This window comes from Akebia trifoliata, chromosome 4, assembly GCF_017979445.1.
Source record: "Akebia trifoliata isolate Shusen 1 chromosome 4, ASM1797944v1, whole genome shotgun sequence".
Lineage (NCBI taxonomy): Eukaryota > Viridiplantae > Streptophyta > Magnoliopsida > Ranunculales > Lardizabalaceae > Akebia > Akebia trifoliata.
Window position 1 is genome coordinate 19,551,247 of NC_141378.1, and position 26,303 is coordinate 19,577,549.

At 37.0% G+C, this 26,303-nt stretch overlaps 2 protein-coding genes across 2 annotated transcripts; one reads left to right on the forward strand and one right to left on the reverse strand.

Moving 5' to 3' along the window:
• Window positions 1–679: 679 nt before the first annotated feature.
• LOC147404356 (putative serine/threonine-protein kinase At1g54610) lies at window positions 680–9,915 on the reverse strand. Its single transcript, XM_086440276.1, has 8 exons — window positions 8,551–9,915; window positions 7,249–7,533; window positions 5,833–6,150; window positions 4,555–4,782; window positions 4,139–4,239; window positions 3,125–3,230; window positions 2,696–3,043; window positions 680–1,378 (listed from the first exon to the last, which is right to left on the reverse strand). Exons 1-8 carry the CDS (start codon window positions 9,013–9,015, stop codon window positions 1,232–1,234), a joined length of 1,998 nt encoding a protein of 665 aa, XP_086296402.1. The 5' UTR covers window positions 9,016–9,915; the 3' UTR covers window positions 680–1,231.
• A 2,007-nt stretch (window positions 9,916–11,922) lies between these two features.
• Window positions 11,923–25,358, forward strand: LOC147404357 (uncharacterized). Its single transcript, XM_086440277.1, has 5 exons — window positions 11,923–12,098; window positions 12,216–12,317; window positions 24,497–24,567; window positions 24,661–24,726; window positions 24,806–25,358. Exons 1-5 carry the CDS (start codon window positions 12,029–12,031, stop codon window positions 25,097–25,099), a joined length of 603 nt encoding a protein of 200 aa, XP_086296403.1. The 5' UTR covers window positions 11,923–12,028; the 3' UTR covers window positions 25,100–25,358.
• Window positions 25,359–26,303: the final 945 nt, after the last annotated feature.

Consider the following 26,303-nt stretch of genomic DNA (forward strand, 5'->3'; position numbering starts at 1 on the left):
TTGTCCTTGGCATTTGAATGTTGAAGAAAATAAAGTTTTGAGGATGAAGAATAAAATTATTCACATTTCATGATTAGTCGATAAATCGACAATTAATTCCTTGGTTCGCTGATTGATTTAATTGTTAATTTGCACCCTAGACAGCATTAACCAAGACTTTGTTATGTATGTGTTGCCTTATGCTTTAAAAGACCCTAATAATCCATTATGAAAATGGTTACGAGACGACCCCTTGTATAATACATCCTTGACCTGGTATGGAAAAGTTCGTCTCCCTCTCTTAGTATGTTACAATTTCATGGACACTTGGATCATTGAACGAAAAATGCCACACGCCCACCCCATGTTTGACTCATCATCAACATCAAAGCTTTATACTAAAGATTTGGTATTGGTTGAACGAATTTTGTTACTCCATTCAATTATGTCCATAACATGTTGGACGTTCCAAAACTCGTCTCTTTTTTTAGCATTCTCATTATGGATCAGGATGGAACACCAGAGCTTGACCTGATCCGAACTGTAGTGGTACACCCCTATCACAGTAACTAGAAGTCGAAGTAGTGAACTATTGGATATTTCGACCTGATCCGACATGCAAATTGTTGTTTTTGCTGGTGCTTGTTCCCTAACTAATGCTCAACTTATTGATATATAATAGGACTCTTAGCACATGCAATTGTAGGAACTTCACCTATTTCTATATACTATAGTGAAGCTCTATAGGCTTCTGGAAATGTAGCACCTATGAAGCAGTTTGAGAAAGAAAATATGAAGTTTCTTGTTGTTGATAATATATATACATATAGATAGATGCTTAGGCTAATAAATTCATTGGAATTTGGGGAATGGCTTTCTTACATTACTTTGGTGAGATTGATCCCCCCATTGTTGGCTGTACAAAATAAATCCTCGGCTGCCCACAATGCACAAACCTACATGTTGTCACATAGGCTCTTCCTTTCATGAAATCTTGCAGACGTAACAAACTCAAAGCCTTCCCCCACAAATTGAATAGTAGATGATCATGGATTTTTTTCATTTACATCTGAGCCACGCCTGCCTCTCCGAAGCACACCTTTCCTTACATTACAAGCTAAACCCAAAGATGAGAATTGTGCACTTGTGTCGGAGCATTTGAAGTAGAGACATTGAGGCAGCACCAACTTGTGTGTCAAAGATCACCTGACATTGCTAGTGGTGTGAAGTGGGGGCATCAGAGTGGGCATTGTCACCAGGGATTGGACTTGTCAAGACGAGCTTTGCGGACAGCCTGTCGAATTTGCCTCTCATGCTCTTTGAGCATTTCCTCCATGTTTCCGCCCAGAGGCATTAGAGGTCCAGAGTAATGAATTCTATTCTTCTTGGGACCATAGCCCTGAAAACATAAACCAAGGCAAGTTTTTAAGTATATAATATAATTCTTCTAAATTGAAGATTTAACGGAAATTTATTTATTTATTTATTATGATTTGTACTATCAAAAAGTTTTTACAGGTTCCAACCACATTGTTTTAGCTGTGTGATGTATAGCCAAATTCATTTTAGATACTACCGACTCCTAATCATAGAAACTGAAATATTTCCTACTCAGTAATTTTGTGATGGATAAGATGTTTTCCTTTGTATTGAAATTCATGGTTTATGTTTTAGGTTGAATTTCAAAACTTATAGTGGGAAATTTTCCTGCAGGGTTTTTATAAGTGAGATTATATTGCCACACCAACTTTTGTTTATGCCACCCCAATGCATATGTAAATCAGCAAAGAATTAGCACACATCTTCAGGTGGCATTAGCAAAAGTTGGTGTGGCAATTGAAACTTTCTTTTATAACTAATGTTAAGAACATAGATATTTAAAACAAGGGAACAAGATACCAGAAGCAGCAGCAATGGAAAACATACAAATTTAACCAATGAAGAAAATTTAGTAAAAAATAAATAAATAAAAGTTACTTTGATAGAAAGAAATACTAAAACATGAAAAATAGAATATAGACAAGGGCAAGGTTTTCTTGAGTGTCACTCTAAAGTTCTATTCTTTATAGGCAGAGCTCTTAGAGAAACATGGCTGATGAAGCAAATCTAGATAGTCCATCCTCTGTATTGGTCAAGTGGGTCCCCTTCTCCAACCAAATTTTTTTTTTTGTTGCTAAACAGTCCCCTTCTCCAACTCATTCCTAACAGTTAGTGTACTCTTGTCCTCGATCCTACAAATGACAGCGATTGAATTTCTTATATTTTGACATAGAAAAAAGACAAACAAAACATGCCCCTTTTTGCCACATGAAGGCATCTTATTGGGGCCAGAATCTTGCCATATAGCAAGAAGAGGTTGAAGTGGCAAAAAAATTGTGGACAAATTGGAGAAATATGTAAGAAAATTTTCAAAGAGTTTTTTTTTTTTTTTTAAATAACTGTTCAGATTACACAACTATTCTTTGGTTGGAATCAACCAATCACTAGGATATGGTTTAAAGTCATATAAATTGACTTTCGAAAGAAACTTTTATTTCTTCCAGATAAAATTTTGAAATTTACCTCCCATTTCACTGGAAAAATCAATTTCCTAAGTTATAGCATTTGTATGCATATATTAGAAATCAAATATTTCAAATTCATGATTTAAAAAAAATTCAAAAGAGTTACCTAATTTGCCAACGAAAATAACCATTGTAGATTTCTTGCCACATACCTTATCACCCTTCTTGTGAGAAGAGGTTGGCCTATCAAGCGAATGGTGGTTCCATTCCTGCTTTTCAGTTGGCTCAGCATCGTCCAACTGATTGTATCTGGCATCGAATAACTGCTGCTCTGGCCAATGTGAATGAACGCTCCTCGATCTATGGCTGTCCAACTGTTTACTGCTTCTTGCCGCTACCAAACCAGAATAGTTAGACCTGTCGGTGGCCCTCTGAGGTATGTGAGATCGTTGTGTCCTCAATTCTGAGCCATTCTTTGAAGAACCAAATGTACTCGGGTGTATTATACTATTCTCTTGTGGATTGTATTTCTCACTATTGCTTTTTGGGTTTGCATGACCCTGCCACCACGAAAGTAAGGATTGAGCTGTAAATAGGAAAAAGCACAACAAACATATAAACCTTATATGGGTTGGACATACTTGTTGTAGTTCGGCATTTGCATCTTGTGCTGGTATTGCTTTGGAATCTCTTGAACCCCTTTTCCCTGATTCGGTTCCATGACCTTTAATAGCCGCTGCTCTTTGCCTGGCATCAATATTATAAAGGCATCATTTTTTGGAAATAAAAATCTATATTACCTTTCGTAGGTTCGCTCAGTTTGAATTAGGGTTTGTGTTTCAGAACTCTAGAACGAACCCGGTTGATAGGGGTAGACAAAGATGAGGGAATTTTAAGGTTGAAACTAAAAGTAGGGTAAAAAAGATGTTGAAGATGGTAGGTTTTGGAAAGAAAAAGATCAATTGTTTTTTAATTTTAGATGAAGATGAGGGTATTTGGTCATTCTTCATTAATCTATTAAATAAAGACAAAGGTCAAAGGGGCATGACATTCTTTAAAAGTTTAAGGGGTTATCTAAAAAATTATCAATATGGGGAGGGGTATATAAAATATTACAGTAAATTAATGGAATACACTGAGTTTGTTGCATTTCATGAACCCAGTGTGAAACATACCACAAATTGGTTTGATTTGAACAGGTTCGCATTTCGTTACCTCAATAACGAATTGGGTAACCCTGCTCTAAATCATACACAGCCTTACCATCTATTTTGGTGCACTATGTATCATGTTTGCATGGGAATGCACAGAGAGAAAAATCCAATATCTCACTTGCAGTACTAGAATAAGACCAGAAATAAATATTTGGTCACTTAAAGATTTTTATCAAAATTTCTTAAAAAATAAAAATAAAAATAAGTTTTTTTTTTTTTTTTACTTTGCTTCAAGCAAGGTGCATGCAGTAAGACATCAGAGATGTTGCTTTTAAATTATTCCATGAAGTACAATTTTATAGTGGAGCTAATATTAATTTCTAGTTAAATGATGTTTTGCCGATGATAGTAACAACCACATAAAAGTATTTTTTTCCAAAGCAAAGTGATTAACAAAGAAGGTACCTATAAGAAAATGTTAGAAAATCTACAATTACGTACCTTCTAGCTTCCTCATTTCGAAGCTTAGCATCAATCTCCTTGCTCGGTGGATATTTGGGCAAACTCAATGGATCGCATGGGTGAGGCTTGGTTGTGAAGAACTGGAAACGATTACTTAAGATTTAGAATAAAATAAATTGCAGAAAGAAAATCAAAGAAAACCTGAACTTTCTGTAGTTCACTTCTAACCAAAAATGCAGTTATATATAAATGTTGTACAACACATGTTTCTCATATCTACTGCCAAGCGGAGCACTCTACCTAGTATTTTTTGTTATGAACAACATTATCAACTTGGACAGAAATCATAGATTGGGCTCAAAACCTATTGGAAGCATTATCAACTTTGAGATTTCCAAATTTCCTAATGGCAAAACATAATTGCAATAAAGCTGACCAGCAAAATCCAAACTTACATCACTTTTAAGTGCTAAAGTAGCTGATCCTCGGTCTTCAGGTTCAATTGCAAGAAGGACATCCATGATGGACAAAGCCGAAGAAGGGAAGTCCTTGAAGGTCTCAGCAACACACCGCCTATAAGGATGTTGAGGCTTGAAAATTGTTGCGTGTGGCAATCTTGATTTCCTCCAGTAGCCCTCAGAGGGTGAACCACAGAGCTTAAAGATCTTATGCAGTTGCTCCACCTAAGAATGGCAAATAGGAAGATGTTGACGATCAACCAAATAAAAATCACACTACGGGTAGAAATTAATGCCTATATATATATATATATATATATATATATATATTGGAACCTAGTCAATTAATTCTAAGATCTAAATATATGTGGTTCACATGCCAATCAAATTCGGACCAGTTTAAGTTAACCCACCAACTACTCCAAGAGACCGATCTGTTGGGAGGGGGAGAAGTACGAATATAAGAGGGGCACGGGGCTTAACGGGGGTATGATTATGAATATAAGAGGGTCACAGGGCTTAACTGGGGTATGACACACCCGAGAGTGGAGGAAAATATACAGTCAACAGTTTAACCATTGAGCCATCTTTTTTGTAGGACATTAATGAAAATCAGACCAAGATATTCTTAAACTGATTTTATGTACTTTATAACAAACTGTTAGATGTCAATTTTGGCTTAGCTTTAGTAGTATGGTTGACAGCCACTATGAAGTCTCTTGTTCATCTTATTTTTTTCAGATTACAATCCATCCAAGATAAGGTCCACAAATCTGAATGGTTTCAAACAGGGCTACCCAATTCATTAGAAAGGAACCGATCCCCAAACCAGTTCGTTGTACGGTTTGCTGTGGGTTCGTGAAATGTAGCGACTTTAACAACTCCATTTTACTTTTTTTTAAATACCCTTCCACATGTTTGATAATATTTGAAATATCCCCCTAAAATTTCAAACTAATAGCACACCCCTTGACCTTGATCTTTACTAATAGACTAATGAAAAATGACTAAATACCCTCATGTTCAATATATAAATAAAAAAAGCTTGATTTTTTCTTCCCAAAATCTGCCATCTTCAATCTTTTTTTAAACCGACGTATTACTTCAACCTTCAAATGTCCTTATCTCTATCTACCCCTACGAACCAGGTTCATTCTCAAGTGGCAAACCATGAACCGCAAACTCAAATTCGAACTAAGCGAACCCACAAATTAGGTAACATAGGTTTTGAATTGATAAGTCGGTTGCCCATTCCAAGAAATGATGAGAGAGTACCTCCGTTCTCCCTGGCATGATAGGCTTCCCGGCAAGCAATTCAGCAAGGATGCAACCAGTACTCCAAAGATCCACTCCAACCCCATATTGTGTAGCACCGAGTAAAAGCTCAGGAGGGCGATACCAGAGTGTTACAACACGGCTCGTAAGTGGATGTTTTTGGTTAGGCTGGAAAAAGGTAGCCAGACCAAAGTCAGCTATCTTGAGAATTCCATTATTGTCGATCAAAAGATTTGAACCCTTGATGTCTCTATGTAGGATCCCACGACTATGGCAGTGTTCCAGCCCACGAAGTAGTTGCTGCATATAACATTTAATCTGCAATCCCAGCACATGTACCCCAAATGAGATCATATACGAACTGCAAGAGATGTAAATAAATGGATTCATTTACATTGGAAAGAAATACATAAAGGAAAGTTAAGGAACCTATCAGGTGTCCATGGATATTCTATCAATTGGTCTTAGCCATCTTTAAAAGTTTTGATTGAGTTGTAACAGTTTCAGGTGCTACAGACTCTAAAATGACTTTCTCAAATCATAATAAAAAAAATATAAATGTGATTGTGCCAACTAAGTCATCAGTTTTGAGGTTGATATGAACCAAGTGAAAATTCTTTTGATCCCACCAAAGAGAACTCATAGCTAAAATCAATTCAACTGGATCAGTCAGCTCTATAACAATTTTTTCTCTGATTAGTCTATTTTTAATGCTCTTTTTAGGGGTTAAAAAAGTTTAATAATCTTCTTTATTTAAAAAATAATAATAATAAAAATATTCTTACAACAAGTAAGAAGAAAAATGGCAAATGATCTACGAAAAAGTTAGAGAGCTGCTATTGGCACTCCAACATTTACTTATTACAACCCAATTTATTAAATTATTTATCATACCCCTATTAAAGATTAAAACACACTCTTCAAACATTACAAAGGTTTGGCTCAAATTATCTTCTCAACGTTACAAAACATTATAACACTCGTTCAAATTATTTCTGTTGCTGTTTACAGTTATGATTAGGCTCATACAAAAACCAAAACCCTAAAAATATAAATCTAGCAAAAAGAAAACAAAGTCATAGTTTCTATTGGCACCCCAACTTATACTTATTCTCAACCATTCACTTTTTCTTTATTTTTATTTGGGGTGTAATAAGTAAAGTTGGGGTGCGAATAGCATCCCTCAAAAGTTAATAAATGGGATAATTATACTCATCCAATTGATCAAATATTGACATAGGAGATCTCGTATGGGTGACCAATTGGGATAGTGGGCCCCACAACTGGCACATCAAGCATAATGCACCATCGATGACACCTCTTTCTTTTCCAACCCCACCTCCTACAAACACTTTTTTATATTCTACCCAATGGATATATTAGATTTCCCAAAACTAATAAAGGAGTAGCAAGCACCTGAGGTTCAGTGAACTTGACGTCAGGTGATGCCGCCAGCCCTGCAAGATCATGCTCCATGTATTCAAATACAAGGTACAAATTATCGGACATCCGTGAAGTGACTATACCCTCAAGCTTCACAATATTCGGGTGATCAAGCCTACGAAGGATGTAGATTTCTCTTGCCATAAAACGAACGCTCTCAGGATCCATATTTATAAAACGCACTTTCTTCATTGCGACAATTTTTCCAGTTTCAAGGTCACGGGCTCTGTACACATGACTATAAGTTCCTTGTCCAATCTGCATAAATTGCATGCCATTTGAAAAACAAAATAAATTATGGTGAGTGAAGAGAATCATTTAGACCAACCAATATTTTCCCCATGATAATATCATTCAAAAGTGAGAACCAAATCTCAGATATAAAGAATCTCAAATAAGTTTTACTTCAATTCGCACAATACACCTTAGTTTTCATGGCTTGAAAACTAGGAAGCTCGGGACAAGAATGCACTTCTAGTTGAAACTTATTTGAGTTTTAAGAGCTTATATTATAGTTGACTAATTAAATGAAAAAAAAAAAAAAAAAGAGAATGGAGCATGCATTGTTGTCTTAACTTTGAAAAGTTGCTAAATTCAATTTATCATGCCAAGTTCTTCAAGCACTTGTAATTCTTTTGAGTTTGAGAAAACTACACTAGCTAAAATCATATATATATATATTAAACAGAGATTAGATCATACCAATTACCATGTTCTCTCATGGTTAAATGACCTTTCAAAAGATAAGAATCGCAACTAAATCGGCTCTAAAATTGAAATCTATTTAAAATTTAATCATGGGTGTTATTTGAAATAAAGGCCAGAAATCACTACACGATAATTAGTTTCCAACTATTTGAAGAACACAAGAAACCAAACAAACAAACAAAAATCCTAAACTTTGGACTAAATATGTATACAATGACAAGGAATCGCCAATAGTTAGTTACCTCAAAACCTGCTTTAGGGTTACAGAAAGGGCAATTATGTAATACTTTCTTAAGGGTTTTCTATTTTTGGGAGAGAAACTTGTTTTTGTGCTCCTATTTTTCTAGAGATCTCTAGGGATGTAAAACTCGAAAGAAAATAGTGATTGGATTTCTAATCTAATCCGTGGACGTGGACACATTGCCAAACCACGTAAATCCCAGTGTTTTGTGTGCAAATTTCTGTTCTCTTTGCTGCTCCGTTTTTCACAGTTCGCAAGAAAAAGGAGTAAAAGAAACTTTTTTTTTTTTAAAAGGAAGGTTAAAGATTAAAAAAAACATAACTCACTTTGTCTAATTTCTCAAATGAATCTGCCCTTCTAGGCAACCACCCTTTGATCGCTTCTCCCGCTACTGATGTGAGCCACGATGGCCACCCAGGCTGCTCTCCCTCAACACCATGGGGCATACTAACTATCCTAGAGATCGCCCGCTCTCCTTCTCCATTCACCCCAATATCCATCATTGCCCGTCTTTGATGAAGGGCTTGTGTGTGCTTCCCACTAACCACGGGCTTCGTTTCCCTCTCATTCATCGGAGTGGGAACTACATTCCCTTGTGATGGTGGCTTTGATACCATCCTACTTGTTCCGATGCTTCCACCATTATTACTACCACCACCGGCCTCCACCATGATTTTCTCCCTACCCGAAGGAGCAACCAATGGTTTTGCAGACTTGCTAAATTCCTTCTCTCTTTGGCTATCAACATACTCATTTGCATCCGACACCCCTTTTGAGCAAATGCAGCCCATAATCCACCTCAATCCCCTAATACTACACAAGTAACTTCCCTGAAGATCTATAATTTTCTGCCAAATGCGTTACGATTGATTGTGCCTCATAGTGCATTTAAGCTATAAATTGACAAAAACATTCCTCTTGAAACTCAGAATTCCCCAAATTTGAAAGGCTGTTATAAACAATTCAACTGTACCATTCAGCAATGTTCCTGAAAATTAAATTTCTCTCGAAAAACTCAAATACAATAGTTTTCAATCAACCAGTACTGTGTTCCTTAAAACCTAAACATTATAAAATGAATTCCATCCACGAACACCGAACCTCAATTTCCTCTCCCATAAATCAGAAATTTCAAAAACCCAGATTCTCAAATCCAATAAAATTGATCCAATTAAGGGGAAAAAGACTGAATTTCCAAAATCCACTATGAAACACAAACAATTTAATAAATGAAACACGCGAACCCAAGGACCCCGTCGAAAACCCAGACCAGAAATCCAGAAAAAAAATACAGGATTTCAATCTAAATCCAAGCTTGAAGATGTCTATATTGGATTCTGGCTGAGAGGGAATTCTTACGGAATATTGGGGTTCACCATTTTCTCTTTCCTCAATCGATGAACAAAACTTCAATTAAACGAAAGAAAAAAAAACCTCTTTTTCTTGTATTTTCTAGAAATAGAGAAAAATAGCTGATTGACAACTCAAAATGTAAGATAAAAACCGTATCTTTTTTTCTTGTTCCTTGGGATTTGTTTGAGATTTGGGTTGATGAGCTGTGTGTGAGCGAAAGAGAGAGATAGAGATGAAGAGAGGGTTTTTCGGATCTAGAAATGCGAGTGAAGAGAAAAGCACGACCATCCCGTGAGGGAAGGAAAGAACGAATGGAAACTGCAACGATCTCAGACAGAGATCCTGCATTTCATTCGCACGTGTGATATTTGAAACACGCACGCTCTTTGTCAATCTCAAACAACGTTGGACGAACAAAGTCAAACATTTGACGAAGATAAGGTGAGTTTTGATAACTGCTATTGGCACCCCAACTTTACTTATTACAACTCAATTAAAAATAAATGAAAAATTTGAATGGCTGATAATAAATAAAAGTTGGGGGTGCTTTAACAAATCTTTCTCTCTCTCTCTCTCTCTCTCTCTCTCTCTCTCTCTCTCTCTTACTGAGAAATTTCCTAAAATTATGATATATTGTTCATTTTAATACCCAAAACATGTTTTTCCGGTGAATTCATTACTTTTATAATCAACGAATTTGTTGATAACTTATCAGCAAAATTTTAGGTAACAACAAGTTCTCTAATATTTTATTAGTGAATTTGTTGATTTTTTAGTTATGAATTCACTATATAAAAAAAAAAAACATGTTTTGGGAATTAAAATGAACTATAATAGAATAAAAAAATTTCATATTTAGCACACAAAACCATAACGTATCTTTTTTTGCTAAATTTCTATTTTTTGGATTTAGGATTTCATATGAGTTTAATCATAATTGTAAACAACTACTGAAATTGTTTGAGCAAGTGTTATAATGCTTTGTAATGTTGAGATTATATTTGAGTCAAACCTTTGTCATATTTGAAGAATGTGTTTTAATATTTAATTGGGATGTGACAATAAATTTAAAAAATTGGGTGGTAATAAGTGAATGTTGGGTTTTTCAATGGAAGCACATTTTGTTAAGAAAAAAGAGAGCTTCTATTAACACTTTACTTACACAACAAATTATATGTAATGAACCACTCAATTTCATTAAAGTTGGTGTATTACAAGTAAAAATTGGTGTACCAATAGAATCTCTCAAAGAAAAACTCATTGATCAAGAAACACTTGATAGAATTACTTGGAATCTCCATTTCATAACTGGTTCAAAAACCTCAAAAAGATTTGCACCATTAAGGCCATTTACCAATAACATAGAATTTATTTCAATCTCTATTTGTTTTCCCAACCAGGTGTATCAATTCAAGGCCTCTTGTAAGATTGTTTGAATCTTTTGAAACTGATTTTCCATCATCTCTAATGATGTACCCTTTTGATCCAAACAATTATTCAAAGAAAGGATTAATAATATAAAAGGGGATCAATCGTTAGGGTTAGAGTCAAGTTCGATTCCTCCATCTTTCTCCTCTTCTTCTCTCTTCTTTAAATCCTAAAACTGTAAACATGGTATCAAACCCACACACGTAATTGGATTTTTATTTTAGGTTTTGTTAGACAAGCGAAGGGTTAGTGGCTAATGGAGGTAAAGATGGGTTTACGAGAATTAAACCTAGGTCATATTCTAGAATAATATTCATGTAAGAAAAATGCTGAAGTAACATTGAAATTAATATCGTTTCACACATGGCTGATGTGGATGTGTGTACAGAACCATAGATATTTTTCTTCGAGATACAAGTTAGACGCATCTATGGTTCTATGCACACCATTGTGTGAAATGATGTCAATTTCAATGTCCCTACAACTCGACTTTTCATTTAATATTGATTTAATTTTATAAATATTTAAAACCATCATCATTAATAAACCCTATTAACATTTTTTATCCTTTTAATTGAACATAAGGTATATAATAGTAGCTAATCCAAAAATTAATAGCACTTCCTTCCTATATGTTTAAAATTTATTTTTCATTATAAAACAAATAATTTAAGAAATTGTAAACAACAACTAAAATTGATTAATAATTTCAGCCAAATCTTTGTAATGTTTTAACCTTTAATTGGGGTTTAATAAATAAATTTAAGAAATTGGAGTGTAATAAGTAAGAGTTCGGGTGCCAATAGCAGCTCTCTAAAAAACCACAATTAATTAGGTGAACCAACTTTAATAATAAAAAACCCGGTCAGACCACTAGTTCGGTTCGGCTTTAAAAACACTGACCGGAATGAATAACTCGAGTCACCCAAACTCAAGAAGCAAAGCCCATCAAAACATTCAAAACTGCAAAACCCTAAACTCTAAAACCCTTTCACTGCAAAGTTCAAACCCCAATTCCCTCCAATGGAACCTGCAACTACAAGCAAAGATTTGTTGGAGTTGGAGCAAACCAATTCCAAGTCCTCATCTTTAGGTATAAATTTCTTTCTCCTTTGATTGTTCCAATTATTTGTTGCTTCTTCTTCTTCTTCTTCTTCTTCTTCTTCTTCTTCTTCTTGAAGTTTAATTTCTTAAACTTTTGATTTTGTAGAATCAGCACTTCTTGTTTGCAAAAAGGACCCAATCTCACAAACCCTAAAACCCAACACTTGTGGTGGAAAGCTCGTCACAACATCCGTTCCAACAAGCCAATGTACAGTTTAATCTCAATCTTAATGTGCTTGTTTTGATTATTGTCGTTTTTTTTTCCAAATAAACTTGCCAATTTAGAGATTTATATATATGGGGAAGAATTATTTTATTTTATTTTATTTATTATTGTTGAATTATCTCCACGTCAAGGTTTTAAAACCCAGTTTTTTTTATCTGGCCTGGGTACCCACTGTAATTATATATTTATATAATAATTGATTTATATTATAAATTGGATTAATTGATGCTTAATCACAAAACATATGATTTAAATTCCTAAAAATCAATTATATTTAGATTTTCTTTTTAAAAAGGGCAAAACCGGTTGATGAGCGAGTTAAAGTGGATATCTCACTCGGATGCCTCAGACCGAGATGACTCATCCTACTCTTTCATCCTGTTTTCCACCCAAAGTATCCCACTTGTCCTCTTCCTCATTCTTTATTACCAGTTCATTGCTTCTTTCTTGAGGTGAATGTTGCCAAGGTAACCCTTTATTTACTAGAAAACCAAAATTTATTAAGAGAGGATGAGAGTACAAAGTTATGTAATAAAGTGAAGAGAGAAACTTCGACACAAATATAAAAAAAGGAAAAGATCAACTTCACATAAAGGACGATGTCTGTCTACTTGGAAATGGAAACCAAGTCTTTAAAGCAAGGATACTTTCCATATCACGATTCTTTATTGACCATCATAACAAAGTAGCCATTACCACAAATATCGAACTTTGAAGGTTGGGTCCTCTGGCTTCTAAGAACTTGTTGTTATGTTAGCTTCATAAATACCAATACATAGTAAAAGGGGGTTAAATTTCTGAAGGAACTAACAAGGAGAGAAAGTTTTGGAATACTAGCCTTTTATCAACTTGGATACATTGTTATGCATCACCCATCTAGTTTCCTAAGCTTGAAGAAAGAAAAGTCACACTTCTTAAGAGAATAAATCATGAAGGAGGTGGTCAAATGACTTTTCTTTGCCTTGCAAAGTGCAGATGTATTCACAATGGGCTAACATATACTTCTAAGATAATCAACCATAACAATCTTGTCAACCATAGTGGTCCAAATAAAGAAAGCACTTTTATATGGAATGCGTTGATCCCATACCAATTTTTTATGAAAAAGGAAATAGGATGAGATTCACATTTTGGATTGACGAGATCACTGATGAAAAGAATGGATTGGAAAAATACCTATAGAAATTCATTTTTGTCCCCCCCCCCCCCCCCCCTTCAAGGAAAAAAAATCCACCCAGCTAAGATTATCAAGAACGAACCCAATATCATTGATGTCCCAATTATTATTATTTTTCTATGACTCAAATCCCAAGAGCCATTGCTCCATTTTTTGTTAATCTCACTCTTACTAATCACAAAGCTAATACCTTATTTAGAATGTCAAAAGGATTTTGAGTCCTTTTGACATTCCAAACACTGGTTCCATAAGAAGATCTCGGTTCCAAAAGACTACTGAAAAAGATCATGCACGTCGTAATTGGCTTTAATCACCCTCCTACATAAAAATTCTTCTTTTCCATCGAACCTCCAAGGCATCACTTTCCAAAGAGCGCTTCATTCATATGTTTGAAGTGTCTAAAACTCAGCCACCCATATTCTTGAAAGGTGCCCTTTGCTCCGATCAACTTGGTGGTATTTAGATAAATCTTTCTTTTCATCCTAAAGAAAATCTCCAACCATCTTTTCAATCATGTTAGACTTGCTTATATGCATAATGAACAAAGATAAGCAATAAACTAAGAAGGTTTGATAACTTACTTATGGCTCCAATTGGGGGTGAGCTTCCGCCTTTCAAAAAGATTGATTTGGAACATGACTACTTTTGCGGTTAGTTGGGGTACTTGGAATGAAAGAAAAGCTAGAAATTTTGAGGGAAAAGTGCAATCTAGCCAAGAGATTCTCTTATCAGTTGTTGGGCTCTTATTCTTCTAGTGTAAGATCTTCAAGGAGTTCAAAGGGTTTTTCTTCGAGGATTTCCTTTTTTCGTTGGGAAAGTGTTTGTTCTATTTCTGGGCCTTAGCTCTTTCTTTTTCTATTTTCTGTTTTCTTTTTCTGGGCCAGTCATCTCGACCTTCCCTTTTGTCCATTGTAATTCCCCTTTTATCAATAAAAAAAAAGAGTGCTTTTGACAACTTTGGATGGTAAGATCCATTTCCAAGTTGTCAATCTCCCACTAAACTTCTCAATTATTGCGCCCCATGTACCTTTAGATCTGTAGTTAGCACCTGAAAGAAGGCCCTGTTACAACTTTAGAGTTATTCAATTTTCCACCCCAAGCAATTCCTTATATGAGGTAATTGAATCTCAGAGATAGCTTGGAAACACAATATAAAACCTCAATATGGTTAACTGATTGGATGGGACTTCTTTAAAGAATATAACGTCATAGATGAATCTGGTTGGACCCTTCAATGATTTTGAATTCCTCATCCGTATGAGATTTCTTTTATTTTCTTTAATGTCTATTTACTCATAGCTCTAGTAATGATAATTATTGGAAATAATTTAGTTAGTTGCTATAGTTGCTTTCCAGTCTCAGTTACTTATTAGTGATAGTATTTTATTTATAAGGACTTTTCTGTAATTTAACATTTGTTATTAATATAAATTCCTGCCAAGCTCTCATAAGAGACTTGACACAATTATTCTCAAATTCTTCTTGGTATCAGAGCCAAAGAATTTGTCTCCTTCATCTCTTTCTTCTCTTCACTTGCTAAACCCTAATTTAGAGTAAATTTCATTCGATCCTCTCCCCTTCGGGGGTCTTTAAATTTTTTTGTTGTTTTCGTTTCATCACATGCTGCAATAATGCGCTGTGCTTCCATCCTATTTTAGGGTTTGTCTTTACATAACAGAAATTGCTCTGTTTTTGGGTGTACGAAAGCAACTAGTGGCTGTTTTTGGTGCTCAGCCACAATTATCGAACCCTGCGACAACCTGAAATAAGACGACAGAAGTTCTTGTGTCGTTTTGGTCCAGCGAACAAACCTAAGTACTTCGTTTTGGTCCTACGACAGCCCTAATGGCTTTGTTTTGGTTTTGCGACAGACGTAGCTGCTTCGTTTTGATCCCACGACACCCCTAATACCTTCGTTTTGGTTCTGTGATAAGAGTAGCTGCTTTGTTTTACTACGACGACACCCTAAGATCATCTGGATCTACAGGCGACTGTTCTTTTGGTTTCGTTTTGGTTCTGCGACAGCAGTGGGTGCCTCGTTTTGGTTCCACGATAGTTCTATTGGACCTTGTGGAGAAGTACGACAGGAGTTAGCCTCTCTGTGAGCCTTGCGACAGTCTGTTTTTGGATTTTTTGGTTCGTTTTTTGGTCCAACGACAAATCTGGTGAACCATGCGACAGTGTTGCTTGGTTTTTTGATTCCTATTTTGGTCCAGTTACAGTTCTGGTAGACCTGCAACAGTGTTTCTTGTTTTGGGTTTCATCTTGATTCTTTTGTGATCCTGCGATAGGCCTGGTTGACCTTGTGGAGGAGTACAGAACTAGTTGGACTTATTTTTTTGCGACTTGCAATAGTAACAGTGGGCTATTGGTAGAGTTCGATTACAGTTTGGCCATTGCTCTACTCTTTGGGCCGCTATTTTTTCCCAAATAATTAATTAAGTTCTAATAATTAATTAAGTTTCGATCTCCCTTCAAACCAAATCAATGTCTTCGGCACAAGGAATTCCACCTTCCGCAACAGTCCTTGGATCTAATTCCTCAGCTCAACGTATTACCACTGCTCTTCTCGATGGTCGGAATTTTCAGTCATGGTCTCGATCTGTGCGTCTCTTTATAGGGAGTAGAGGAAAATCTGGATGGCTTTCTGGGACTGTTACTAAACCACCTCTAACTGATCCTAAATTTGAATCATGGGAGATCGACAATTGCACTATCCTTGGGTGGCTGTTTAACTCCATGGAGCAGCGTATTTATACCATGTTCATGTACCATGAGACAGTTCCATCTTTATAGTCAGCACTTACTCGGACATACGCACATTCCAGGAATGACTCAAGGATTTATGAACTTTATCGAGACATTGCTCAGGCTACCCAAGGGACTCAGACTGTAGCCGATTACTTTGGATACCTTCAATCACGTTGGGAAGAACTTTCTCACTATGAGTCTATGACTGAATTGTCTTCAGAGGTAGCTGATTATGTGGTCAAGCGGATTGCCCGACATCAAACCTATCAGTTTCTTATGGGTCTACGTCCAGAATTTGAGGCACTTCGAACACAGATCCTCAACACCACTCCTTTACCCTCTTTATTTGAGATATTTGCGACCATTGACAGTGATGAGCGTCGTCGCCGTATTCCTCTTCCTCAGACTCAGGTCCCTGGTATTCTTTCTGCTCCAGCTACAGATCAGATGGCATTAGCTACCAACTCGAGTTTCTCCGATCTCCGTACCTCTGGACCAGGGAATCGTGGTCGGGGTAACCGTGGTGGGGTTAAAGGGAGTGGCCTTATTTGCAATCATTGTGGGAAGACTGATCATGAAAAGGCTCGCTGTTTTCAGCTCTATCCTCATCTGATACCACGATCTTCTTCCACTTCATCTTTGGGACATTCTGCTCCTCGTGCTGCTACAGTGGAGTCATCATCTACTGATCCTCCTTCACTTGGCACGATTGACTTGCAACATCTACAGACTCAGATTGCCACTATTGTCCGGGATCAGATTCAAGCTCACACTAAAACTTCATCGACTGCGGCTTCAGGTATTACGCCTCCAGGTACATCTTCTACATTCACTGTCACTCAGTCTAGCTCTACTCCACTGACATGGGTTATTGATTCTGGTGCCTCTGATCACATGACCGGTGAGTCTAGCCACTTTATTTCTTCTTTATCTTCCACCACCCATGGGGAGGTTCGCCTTGCTGATGGCTCTCTTACACCTATTCACAGCAAGGGTATCATCCCTTTATCCTCTGGGATTTCTCTAGATTCTGTGCTTCATGTCCCTCACCTATCTCTTAATCTTTTGTTTGTTAGCAGTATTACTAAGTCTCATAATTGCTCAGTTACCTTTTTTCCTACTCATTGCATTTTTCAGGACCTGACTTCGAAGATGATTTTTGGCAAGGGGTATGAGAGGGATGGGCTGTACGTGTTTGGATCTCAGCCTACTGCTGCTCCGGCTTCCGTGCTTCCATCATCTGGCAGTCACATTTTTACTTCTCAGACTCTAGATTTATGGCATGCTCGCTTAGGACATGCCAATTTTCAACACTTGTGTTCTTTATTTCCTGTTTTAAAAACTGCTTGTAAAGGACATAAATTTCAATGTTCTGTGTGTGAACTTTCTAAACACACACGTACTTCTTATATTCCTCGTATGCATAGGTTTAATGCGATATTTGATTTAGTTCATTCTGATGTGTGGGGGCCTTCCCCTGTTACTGCCTTTAATGGTCATCGTTATTATGTTACATTTATAGATGACTACTCTCGTTGCACTTGGGTTTATTTGATGCATTCGCGTTCTGAAGTGCTTCCAATTTTTGTTAATTTTCTTAAAATGATTCAGACTCAGTACAATATTACTGTTAAATCCCTTAGGTCTGATAATGGGGGGGAATATATATCTGATGGTATTCGCACCCATCTTCATGAAAAGGGTATGCTTCACCAGTTGACTTGTCCTTATACTCCTGAACAGAACGGGGTGGCGGAACGCAAGAACCGCCACCTCATGAACATTGTCCGCTGTCTTCTTCGCGGAATGCATGTTCCAAAGACTTTTTGGAATATGGCTGTCCTTACTACGACTTTTCTTCTTAATCGGGTTCCAAGTCGCACACTTGAAGGGCAGGTGCCCCTTCATGTCCTTCAACCTGATAGCATTCTCTTTCCTATTACACCTCGTGTCTTCGGATGCATGTGTTTCGTTCAAGACAAGACCCCCAATCGGACGAAATTGGATGATAAAGCTATTCGATGCATTTTTTTGGGTTACTCCTCTATGTCCAAGGGGTATAGGTGTTATGATCCAGTTTCTCACCGTGTCATCCGCACTCTTGATGTTACCTTTTTTGAAAATGTTTCATACTATCATGCTACATCTACTTTGCAGGATTCTCTTACTTTGTAGGACTCATCTCCTATTGCGCTACCTTCTCTAGTTTTTCCTCCGTCTCCGTCGCCGCTTCAGGTCTACACTCGTCGCACTCACCCCTCTCCACCCCTACCAACCTCCTCCTTGGATTCAGGTATACCCTCTTCTACCTCCACACATATACCCGCTCTTATTCCGTCTATTTCTGACTCTCACTTACCTATTGCCCTACGCAAAGGTAAGCGGGGGTGTGTTACTGATCATCCTATTGCCCAGTTTGTTTCCTATCAGGGTCTTTCTTCCTCTTATCAGGCCTACCTTGCCGCAACTGATTCCATTCGAATTCCTCGGTCTGTCTCAGAGGCACTACGAGATCCTCAGTGGACAAAAGCTATGACTACTGAAATGGATGCTTTGCAAACCAATAATACCTGGGAACTTGTTCCTCTTCCGTCTGGGGTGCGGACTGTTGGTTGTAAATGGGTCTTCACAGTGAAATATCTCGCCGATGGTACTATTGATCGGTATAAGGCACGACTAGTTGCTAAGGGATTTACACAGACCCCGGGAAAAGATTTTGGTGCCACGTTTGCTCCTGTCGCCAAACTCTCCACTGTTCGCCTTCTTATCTCCCTAGCTGCGTGTAACTCCTGGCCCCTTCACCAACTTGATGTGAAGAATGCCTTTCTGAATGGTGATTTGACTGAGGTTATTTATATGGACCATCCTCCAGGGTTTCGTCTTCAGGGGGAGTATTCTGGGAAGGTATGTCGCCTTCTTAAGTCTTTATATGGCTTGAAGCAGTCCCCGCGAGCCTGGTTTCAGCGATTTTCTGAGGTTATTCTTTCTATGGAGTTTTCTAGATGTCACTCAGATCATACTTGCTTTGTTCGTCGAGGAGTGGATGGTCGTTGCACAATTGTTTTGGTCTATGTGGATGATATCATTGTGACTGGAGATGATACACAGTGGATTGATAAGGTTAAGATGCTATTAGGTCGTGTCTTTGAGGTTAAAGACTTAGGCCCACTCAAGTACTTCTTGGGGATAGAAGTGGCTCGCTCTAGACGTGGTATATCACTATCTCAGCGAAAATACACATTGGATCTTCTTCAGGACACTGGGATGCTTGGTTGTCGTCCTGCTTCCTCTCCTATGGATCCGAATCATCGTCTTCAAGCTGATTCTGGTGACCTTTTATCAGATCCCTCTTCTTATCAGAGACTTGTAGGCCGTTTGATTTATCTGACTAACACTAGACCGGATTTGTCCTTTGCGGTCAGCGTGGTCAGCCAGTTCATGCATACTCCGCGTACATCTCATCTTGAGGCAGTTTATCGCATTCTTCGCTACTTGAAGTCACGTCCTGGACTTGGGCTTTTCTACTCTTCCACTGCTAAGTCACATTTGTCTTGTTTTACAGATGCTGATTATGCTGGCTCTCTTACAGATAGGAGATCTACCTCTGGTTTTTGTACCTTTTATGGTAATAATCTTATCTCGTGGAAAAGTAAGAAACAGAATGTGGTATCTCGTTCTTTTGCTGAAGCTGAGTATCGTGCTATGGCCCTTGGTACATGTGAAATAATTTGGCTTCGGTCTTTATTAACCGAGTTGGGCTTTCCTGTTTCTGGTTCTTCTACTCTGCTCTGTGATAACAAGTCTGCTATTATGCTTGCTTCTGACTCAGTTCTTCATGAAAGAACTAAGCACATTGAGGTTGATATTCACTTTCTTAGGGAGAAAGTTCGATCTGGTGACCTTCAGACAGTCTTCGTTCCTTCTTCAGAACAGCTTGCCGATATGCTTACGAAGTCTGTTGGTCCATCTATCACTAATTCTCACATTGTCAAGCTGGGTTTAGTTGATATATTCTCCCCAGCTTGAGGGGGAGTATTGGAAATAATTTAGTTAGTTGCTATAGTTGCTTTCCAGTCTCAGTTACTTATTAGTGATAGTATTTTATTTATAAGGACTTTTCTGTAATTTAACATTTGTTATTAATATAAATTCCTGCCAAGCTCTCATAAGAGACTTGACACAATTATTCTCAAATTCTTCTGAACAAAAGTGTGCATGAGAGAGAGAGAGAGAGGATCCCTTGTTGAATCCCTCTAGAGCTTTTTTGGAAACCAATGAGAGATCTAGATGAGAATAAAAAAAGCAGTTGTTGTAATGCAAGTTTTGAATCTTCTTTTTCACCTATTACCATAACCCTCTTTTTTACAGCATGTAGTCCAAGAAGCTGCTACCATAGTTACTAAGTCAAGTCTGGGATTCAACCGACAAGGGGAAATTCGGAAAAAAAAAATGGGGCTAAAGTTAGGATTGTGTACTTGTTCCTACTAGCTGGTGTTCCAATATTATATCATCAAATCCTATATTAAACTATAATAATGAATCACCAAACCCCGTATTGATATCATCCAACAGCCACAAAAAGTGACCACAGGTGCATCACACATTTAAGGTTTATATTGTTCAAAATATAAAATGATTACAATCACAATCTAGGTTAGGATTCATCAACTAACAAGAATCACTTCAATGTCATCCTCAGTCTTTGACGCTTACATCTGTAAAATGGTCTCCACCATCTTCATCAAGGTCATCTCCTCTCACTAGTTCATCATCTGGGACTGGTCATCCCCTTTTTCATGTTTCCAGGTTTAATTGCAAAGTTCATAAAAATTGTGATTTATTGAAAATGTCTCAATCAAATTGCCAATAAATCAAAAGGAAAATATCACGATTTATTTGCGACTTTTTCAATATGTCATAGAATGTAGTGACTATGGCTGCAACTAACATGGTTGCAAGCTTTTTACAATATGACTATGTTCCCTTAATTGAATTGATGCACTCATTCTCTATGAGAAAATCCTATTCTAGATCTTTCTCCCCTTCATAAAAACTCCTTCAAAGAGGAAATTATTGCGGTCATTGCCTCTTCCATCCTTGTAGTGGGAGCCTTTGAAATAATTTTGCACCTATTAAACTTATTGCATGTTATATTTGAAGGACTCAATACCATCTTCTTTAGAACGAGGTGCTTACCGATAGTGTGCCAATAATCCTTGTCAAAAGCCAAAGGGCATTGGCTTTAAGGGACATTCTAATCCCCAGCTCCCTCATAGCAGCAACTATTTCCTCATCAAAATCCTTGCCTAGCCATTGTCTTTGGGTACTAAGATAATCCAAGTCAATTCCGTTAATTGTCGGTCTCCATTATATAATATGTAGTCGGGCCTCTGTATATTCTTGATTTTTTTTTCCACTATTCCAACAAGATTAATCATTTGTTATTCTCTTTGCATCATCTATTTTGTGAATTAATCTAGTTTTCCTTCTTTTTTTTTGAAAAGTTTTTTACACCTCTTAGCCCTTGTCTCTGTTTCTACCTTATTTCTTCAAGCTTCATGTGTTTTTGCTACTCCATCTTGAGCTCTACTTTTGTCTTTTCTTCTTCCTCTAAAATCCTCCCTTCTTTGGAATGATCAGTGTTATTTCATTCATGATTTTGTCAATTTTAAAATGAACTCTACCAGGCCTTGTTCCATTCTCATATATTTTCGTTTAGATCTTTTAAGTTTTTTTTTTTTTTTTAAACTTTCCATTAAGCATAGCTAGCTTGCCATTGTGGGGAGAACAGTCTCCACCATTCCTCAAAATTTGTCTATGAGACTAAGTCTTAGAACCATATCTTTTTCAAAGTAAAAGGGATTTCAATATGCGTGTGCCGTCAACATCCAATATTATGGGGATGTGATCTGAAGCTGGCTTGGGAAGGGATTCTTGTGATACATCCATGAAGTTGGTTTCCCAAATCGAAGATATCAATTATGTATCTAATTGGCACATAAATGGGTTTCCTTGAAAGAGTTCTTCTCGCAAAGTTTCTCATGGTCCAAAGTGTTCTACAGCTTTCGTTTTTTTCTTTTTTCATGGCTGAATCTAATGGCATTCAATTAGCCCCTGAGCACCACAGAGGATCCCACAAACCTGTCACACGTCCAACTCCACCCAAAGATGCTTTCTCATATATTTTTTGTTGGAACCATAAACCCCGGAGACATCCCATCCAAATGAGTTATTTCTATTAGAACGCAGAAGAGATAAAGGGTAAGCTAGATTGGAGAATCATTAACCTTAACCAATTCCTTGTCCCATGCTGAAAGGATCCCTCCGGAAGCACTAAGGAGGGTAAAGTTCATTTCCAAAGTCATTCCTGCCACATATTTCTCTAATGGTCCTCATCTGATCAAGGTCCATTTTAGGTCCTTGAAGAATATATGTCGATCTTCCACTTCTTCACCCAAAATCTCATGTTACTCTATCTTTCATGTCCTAGTCCTCTTACTCTGTAGGAAATCCTCCTAAGCTCCCTTCATGTCAGATAGGACAATTTAAGGAGATGAGTTGTTTTACCCTTCTTTGCATCGTAGGTGAAATATTCAGCATCATTATTCTCGGTTTTTAATAAGAGGAATTTTACAAAAAGTTTGCCACTCTCTTGTAGCTTTTTTAATATTGCTTTCATTATCATCATCATCTACCATGTGCTTGGATTGATGCCTTGATAAGCTACTATGGTCTTTCATTTAAAAACAAAATGAACACAAGTATGCAGACATGATTGTCTTTCAAGAGGGGGACTCATACTAGTAACAAATTATGTGAAGGTTGAACTTTTGAAACAATGCGATGTATTATACTTATATTTCTTTATTTATATATCCCCTTAACCCAAAAGCCCTATAAACTCACTTTCCAAGAACATACTACCCTATAAAAAAACTCCCAAATTCAAAACCTCCTAACACCATGTCTCGTCAGAAAACAAACATATCAACTCTTAAACACCTCAATTCCATGTGCGTCCACATGAGAACTTGTAAACAAAACCCTAAAATGCAACAAACACACCCAAACTCCATATAATTCTAACCTAACACTTCATGAAAAACTAATAAAGAAGATGTTGTTACATCGTTACCTCATTTAGGGTTGAACTTGAGGTTGATATAAAAACCTGAAATATAGCCCTAGGTGGTTGAGTCCTTGTGGATGTAGACTCTGTCGACATAAAGGAGTTGGAAGGAGCATCATTGCTGTTTTAATCATGATTTGGGGAATGGGCTGTTAGTTATTTGTTAAAAAAAAACTGAAATTCAATTGGAGCACTTGTTAGTAGACTTGAACATGCGGCACATGGGTGAGGGATCGGGGATGATGGCTCTCACTTGTAGGAGAACTATTTCAAGCTGACAAAATCAAGTAATTATTTAAAAAAATGATACGTTTTTCTTTGAGTGATAGATCGGGTGGTTACAAACTTACCAAATCCAACTGAATCAATTTTTGGCCTTGGAGATCTTCCAGCAGGACCCATCAAACGTACCTCATCTGGTTCCTTGCATACCTTGTTTCCTGGTTATTTTAGAGAAATTCTATCAGCACCCCAACTATTACTTATTACGCCCCAATTATTTAAATTATTTTTTACTTCCCAACTAAAAGTTAACACACCATTTAAAATAGGTATTAACATTTACACATCAAAATTTTCTTCATAATACTTTCACAAGATAAAAAAGCTATGAATTGCCACTATCAACAATAACCCATCAAAAAGAACAAGTTGACATTAACAACGATAGTCTACTACGACCTCTTGATGTTGATCTCATGCTCTTCGCTCTTTGATATCTCTCCATCAACGAGAAGAAAATATCCAGACCAAACGCTCTTTCCTAAAAGTGAATGATATTGTCACCCTATTAATTTTTATTCTTTTAAATTTAGTGGGAGTGAAATAAGTAAAAGTTTGAGTGCCAATAGAAGTTCTCTTATTTTAGAGTGTTGGGTACTTCAATTTTTAGTTAAATGCCACATCTTTGCTGTCAAGGCTGTATCCGTGTGGTGAGTCTGGGTAACACAGCTTGCATGCTCATCACTTGCCATCAATAGGTTGTCCTTACGGTTATGTTCTATCTAGAGGGTATGTCAGATTTTTGCGAATTTCGTATATGGAAGTGAAACAGGAAAACCTGGTGCTTTCATGCTACACCCTAACTGCTTGCCTTCATCGCAGTTCTTGGTAAAGTGAAGGATTTCTTAGGAGTTATGGCTAAAGATAATAAAAGGCTGCATCAGGATGCGAAGGTATATCTGCCGATCTCTTAACATAAGATAATCTCCATTATAAATTCCTTCTCTCTTAATTCCTTATGTGATGCATTGATCTTTCAAATGTAGGAGAATTCTAGTGAGGTCTATGACATTGAGGTGCTCACGGGTAACGAAACTGAATACATTGAAATGGTAAATGAATTTGTTTTCTCATTTCTTAGACCATCCAAAATGCAATAAAATAGTGTACTTGATGGTTTATTTTTTGCAGGATTTGGTTTTGGGTGTAACCGATCTTCATACCCCAGAGGCAGTTGCAGCTGCTGAGTCAGCCATGGCCGGTGTCCAACCTGTGGTTCCTTTGGCCACTGGAAATAGCGGGTCTGACACAGGAAGCAGTGACAACGACGATGATGATGATGATGATGATGACGACAACGAAGATGAAAACGACGAGGAAAAAACATACTCTCCAAACAAATTTCAGGATTCGAAGTTGGACAAAGATGATTCTTTGAGTAATGGTGGACTGAAAAAGCGACAAAAGATTATTGAGCTCCTTTGAGATAGCTGCTGGTTTCTTCTGTTGTAGGGTCGCAATTGTCAAAGACCCCAATTTGCAAATTGCACATCTGTGGAGTAGCTCCAGAGAAATGTTTTAACTCTAAAATTAGGAGAATCAAAGTGGTTACAGCCAGAATTGAAGGAGAACGGCTTCTGTTTTATTAAGCTCGTGTGCCTCTCCTTGCCATGTATCGTATGTGCACAGGATTTAACTGTTGATTTTTTATATATTTGCAGTATAGACATTTAGTTCGCTCGTCTATCTTTATATATCTTTCGTCAGATATTTGAAATTGGAGGAAAATGGCACCATGGGGTTTTATCCCATTTTATGCCAGGTTTTTTTTTTCTGATTTGTTTAATTCTGAAGATGAGTAAATCTTTAATAATTTGTAGGTAAAAAATTTGTTTATAATTCATGAGTTATTTGGAGAATTGCCTAGTATGGACAATCCATACGATAGACACTAATTTATTCTTATTAAAACTTTGCACAAACATAAAGGGCATTTCAGTTTTGGCACTGTTTTGGGTAAAAATCCTGGCCTGGGATCCCTCGAGTCAGATTTCATTCTGTTTTTTACTTGTATGGAATTAGGTCCAAATGATGCAAATTGACTCGCGACGATATGATTCTAAGTCATGTTCCATTCCGTCATGGGTTGAAGACAAGCATCATGAGGTTTGATAAGTTTTTTTTTTTTAAAGAAAAATGAGTGTCATGGGTTGAAGACAAGCTTGATGAGATTTGATAGGTTAAAAAAACTATCTTAGATGTTGGAGACAATATTTTTTGGGGAAAATACAATTGAGAGTTTTTGTCACGAGATCGAAGATGAGAGCGTTTTGGGTCATTTTGTTCTACTCTCGCATGTAAATACCCTAGGCAAGTGTGTAATCAATTTGATAACAGGGAGAGGTATCCCTAATGTTCACCAAAACTTGAAGGTTACCTCAACATTAATCTAAATCTCTTTCTTAAGTTTCATAGAATAATGTAGGATTCCTGTAGTTTACAAGGATTGTCCCCCAATATAGGTGGTGAGACTCCCTACAAATTGATACAACACCATAGTGTTTGATTCTAATTTAAATATAAGTTGGAGACTATCCAAAATGTATTTTTGATCAATAACTTTTCGAGACAAACATACCTCACAAGTTGCAGCTTTCATAATTTCTAGTATTGCAAAGTAATGTACTAC

What these genes read in the sequence shown, in the direction of transcription:
- LOC147404356 (XM_086440276.1), bottom strand. Translation starts at nt 9,015, where the DNA reads ATGGGCTGCATTTGCTCAAAAGGGGTGTCGGATGCAAATGAGTATGTT. An exon ending in CATTTGAGAAATTAGACAAA is followed by an intron (nt 7,534 to 8,550) that starts GTGAGTTATGTT and finishes CAATTTATGCAG; the next exon opens with ATTGGACAAGGAACTTATAG. An exon ending in CTTTAGCACTTAAAAGTGAT is followed by an intron (nt 4,240 to 4,554) that starts GTAAGTTTGGAT and finishes AATCGTTTCCAG; the next exon opens with TTCTTCACAACCAAGCCTCA.
- LOC147404357 (XM_086440277.1), top strand. Translation starts at nt 12,029, where the DNA reads ATGGAACCTGCAACTACAAGCAAAGATTTGTTGGAGTTGGAGCAAACC. An exon ending in TTCCAAGTCCTCATCTTTAG is followed by an intron (nt 12,099 to 12,215) that starts GTATAAATTTCT and finishes TTGATTTTGTAG; the next exon opens with AATCAGCACTTCTTGTTTGC. An exon ending in ATCCGTTCCAACAAGCCAAT is followed by an intron (nt 12,318 to 24,496) that starts GTACAGTTTAAT and finishes CCTTCATCGCAG; the next exon opens with TTCTTGGTAAAGTGAAGGAT.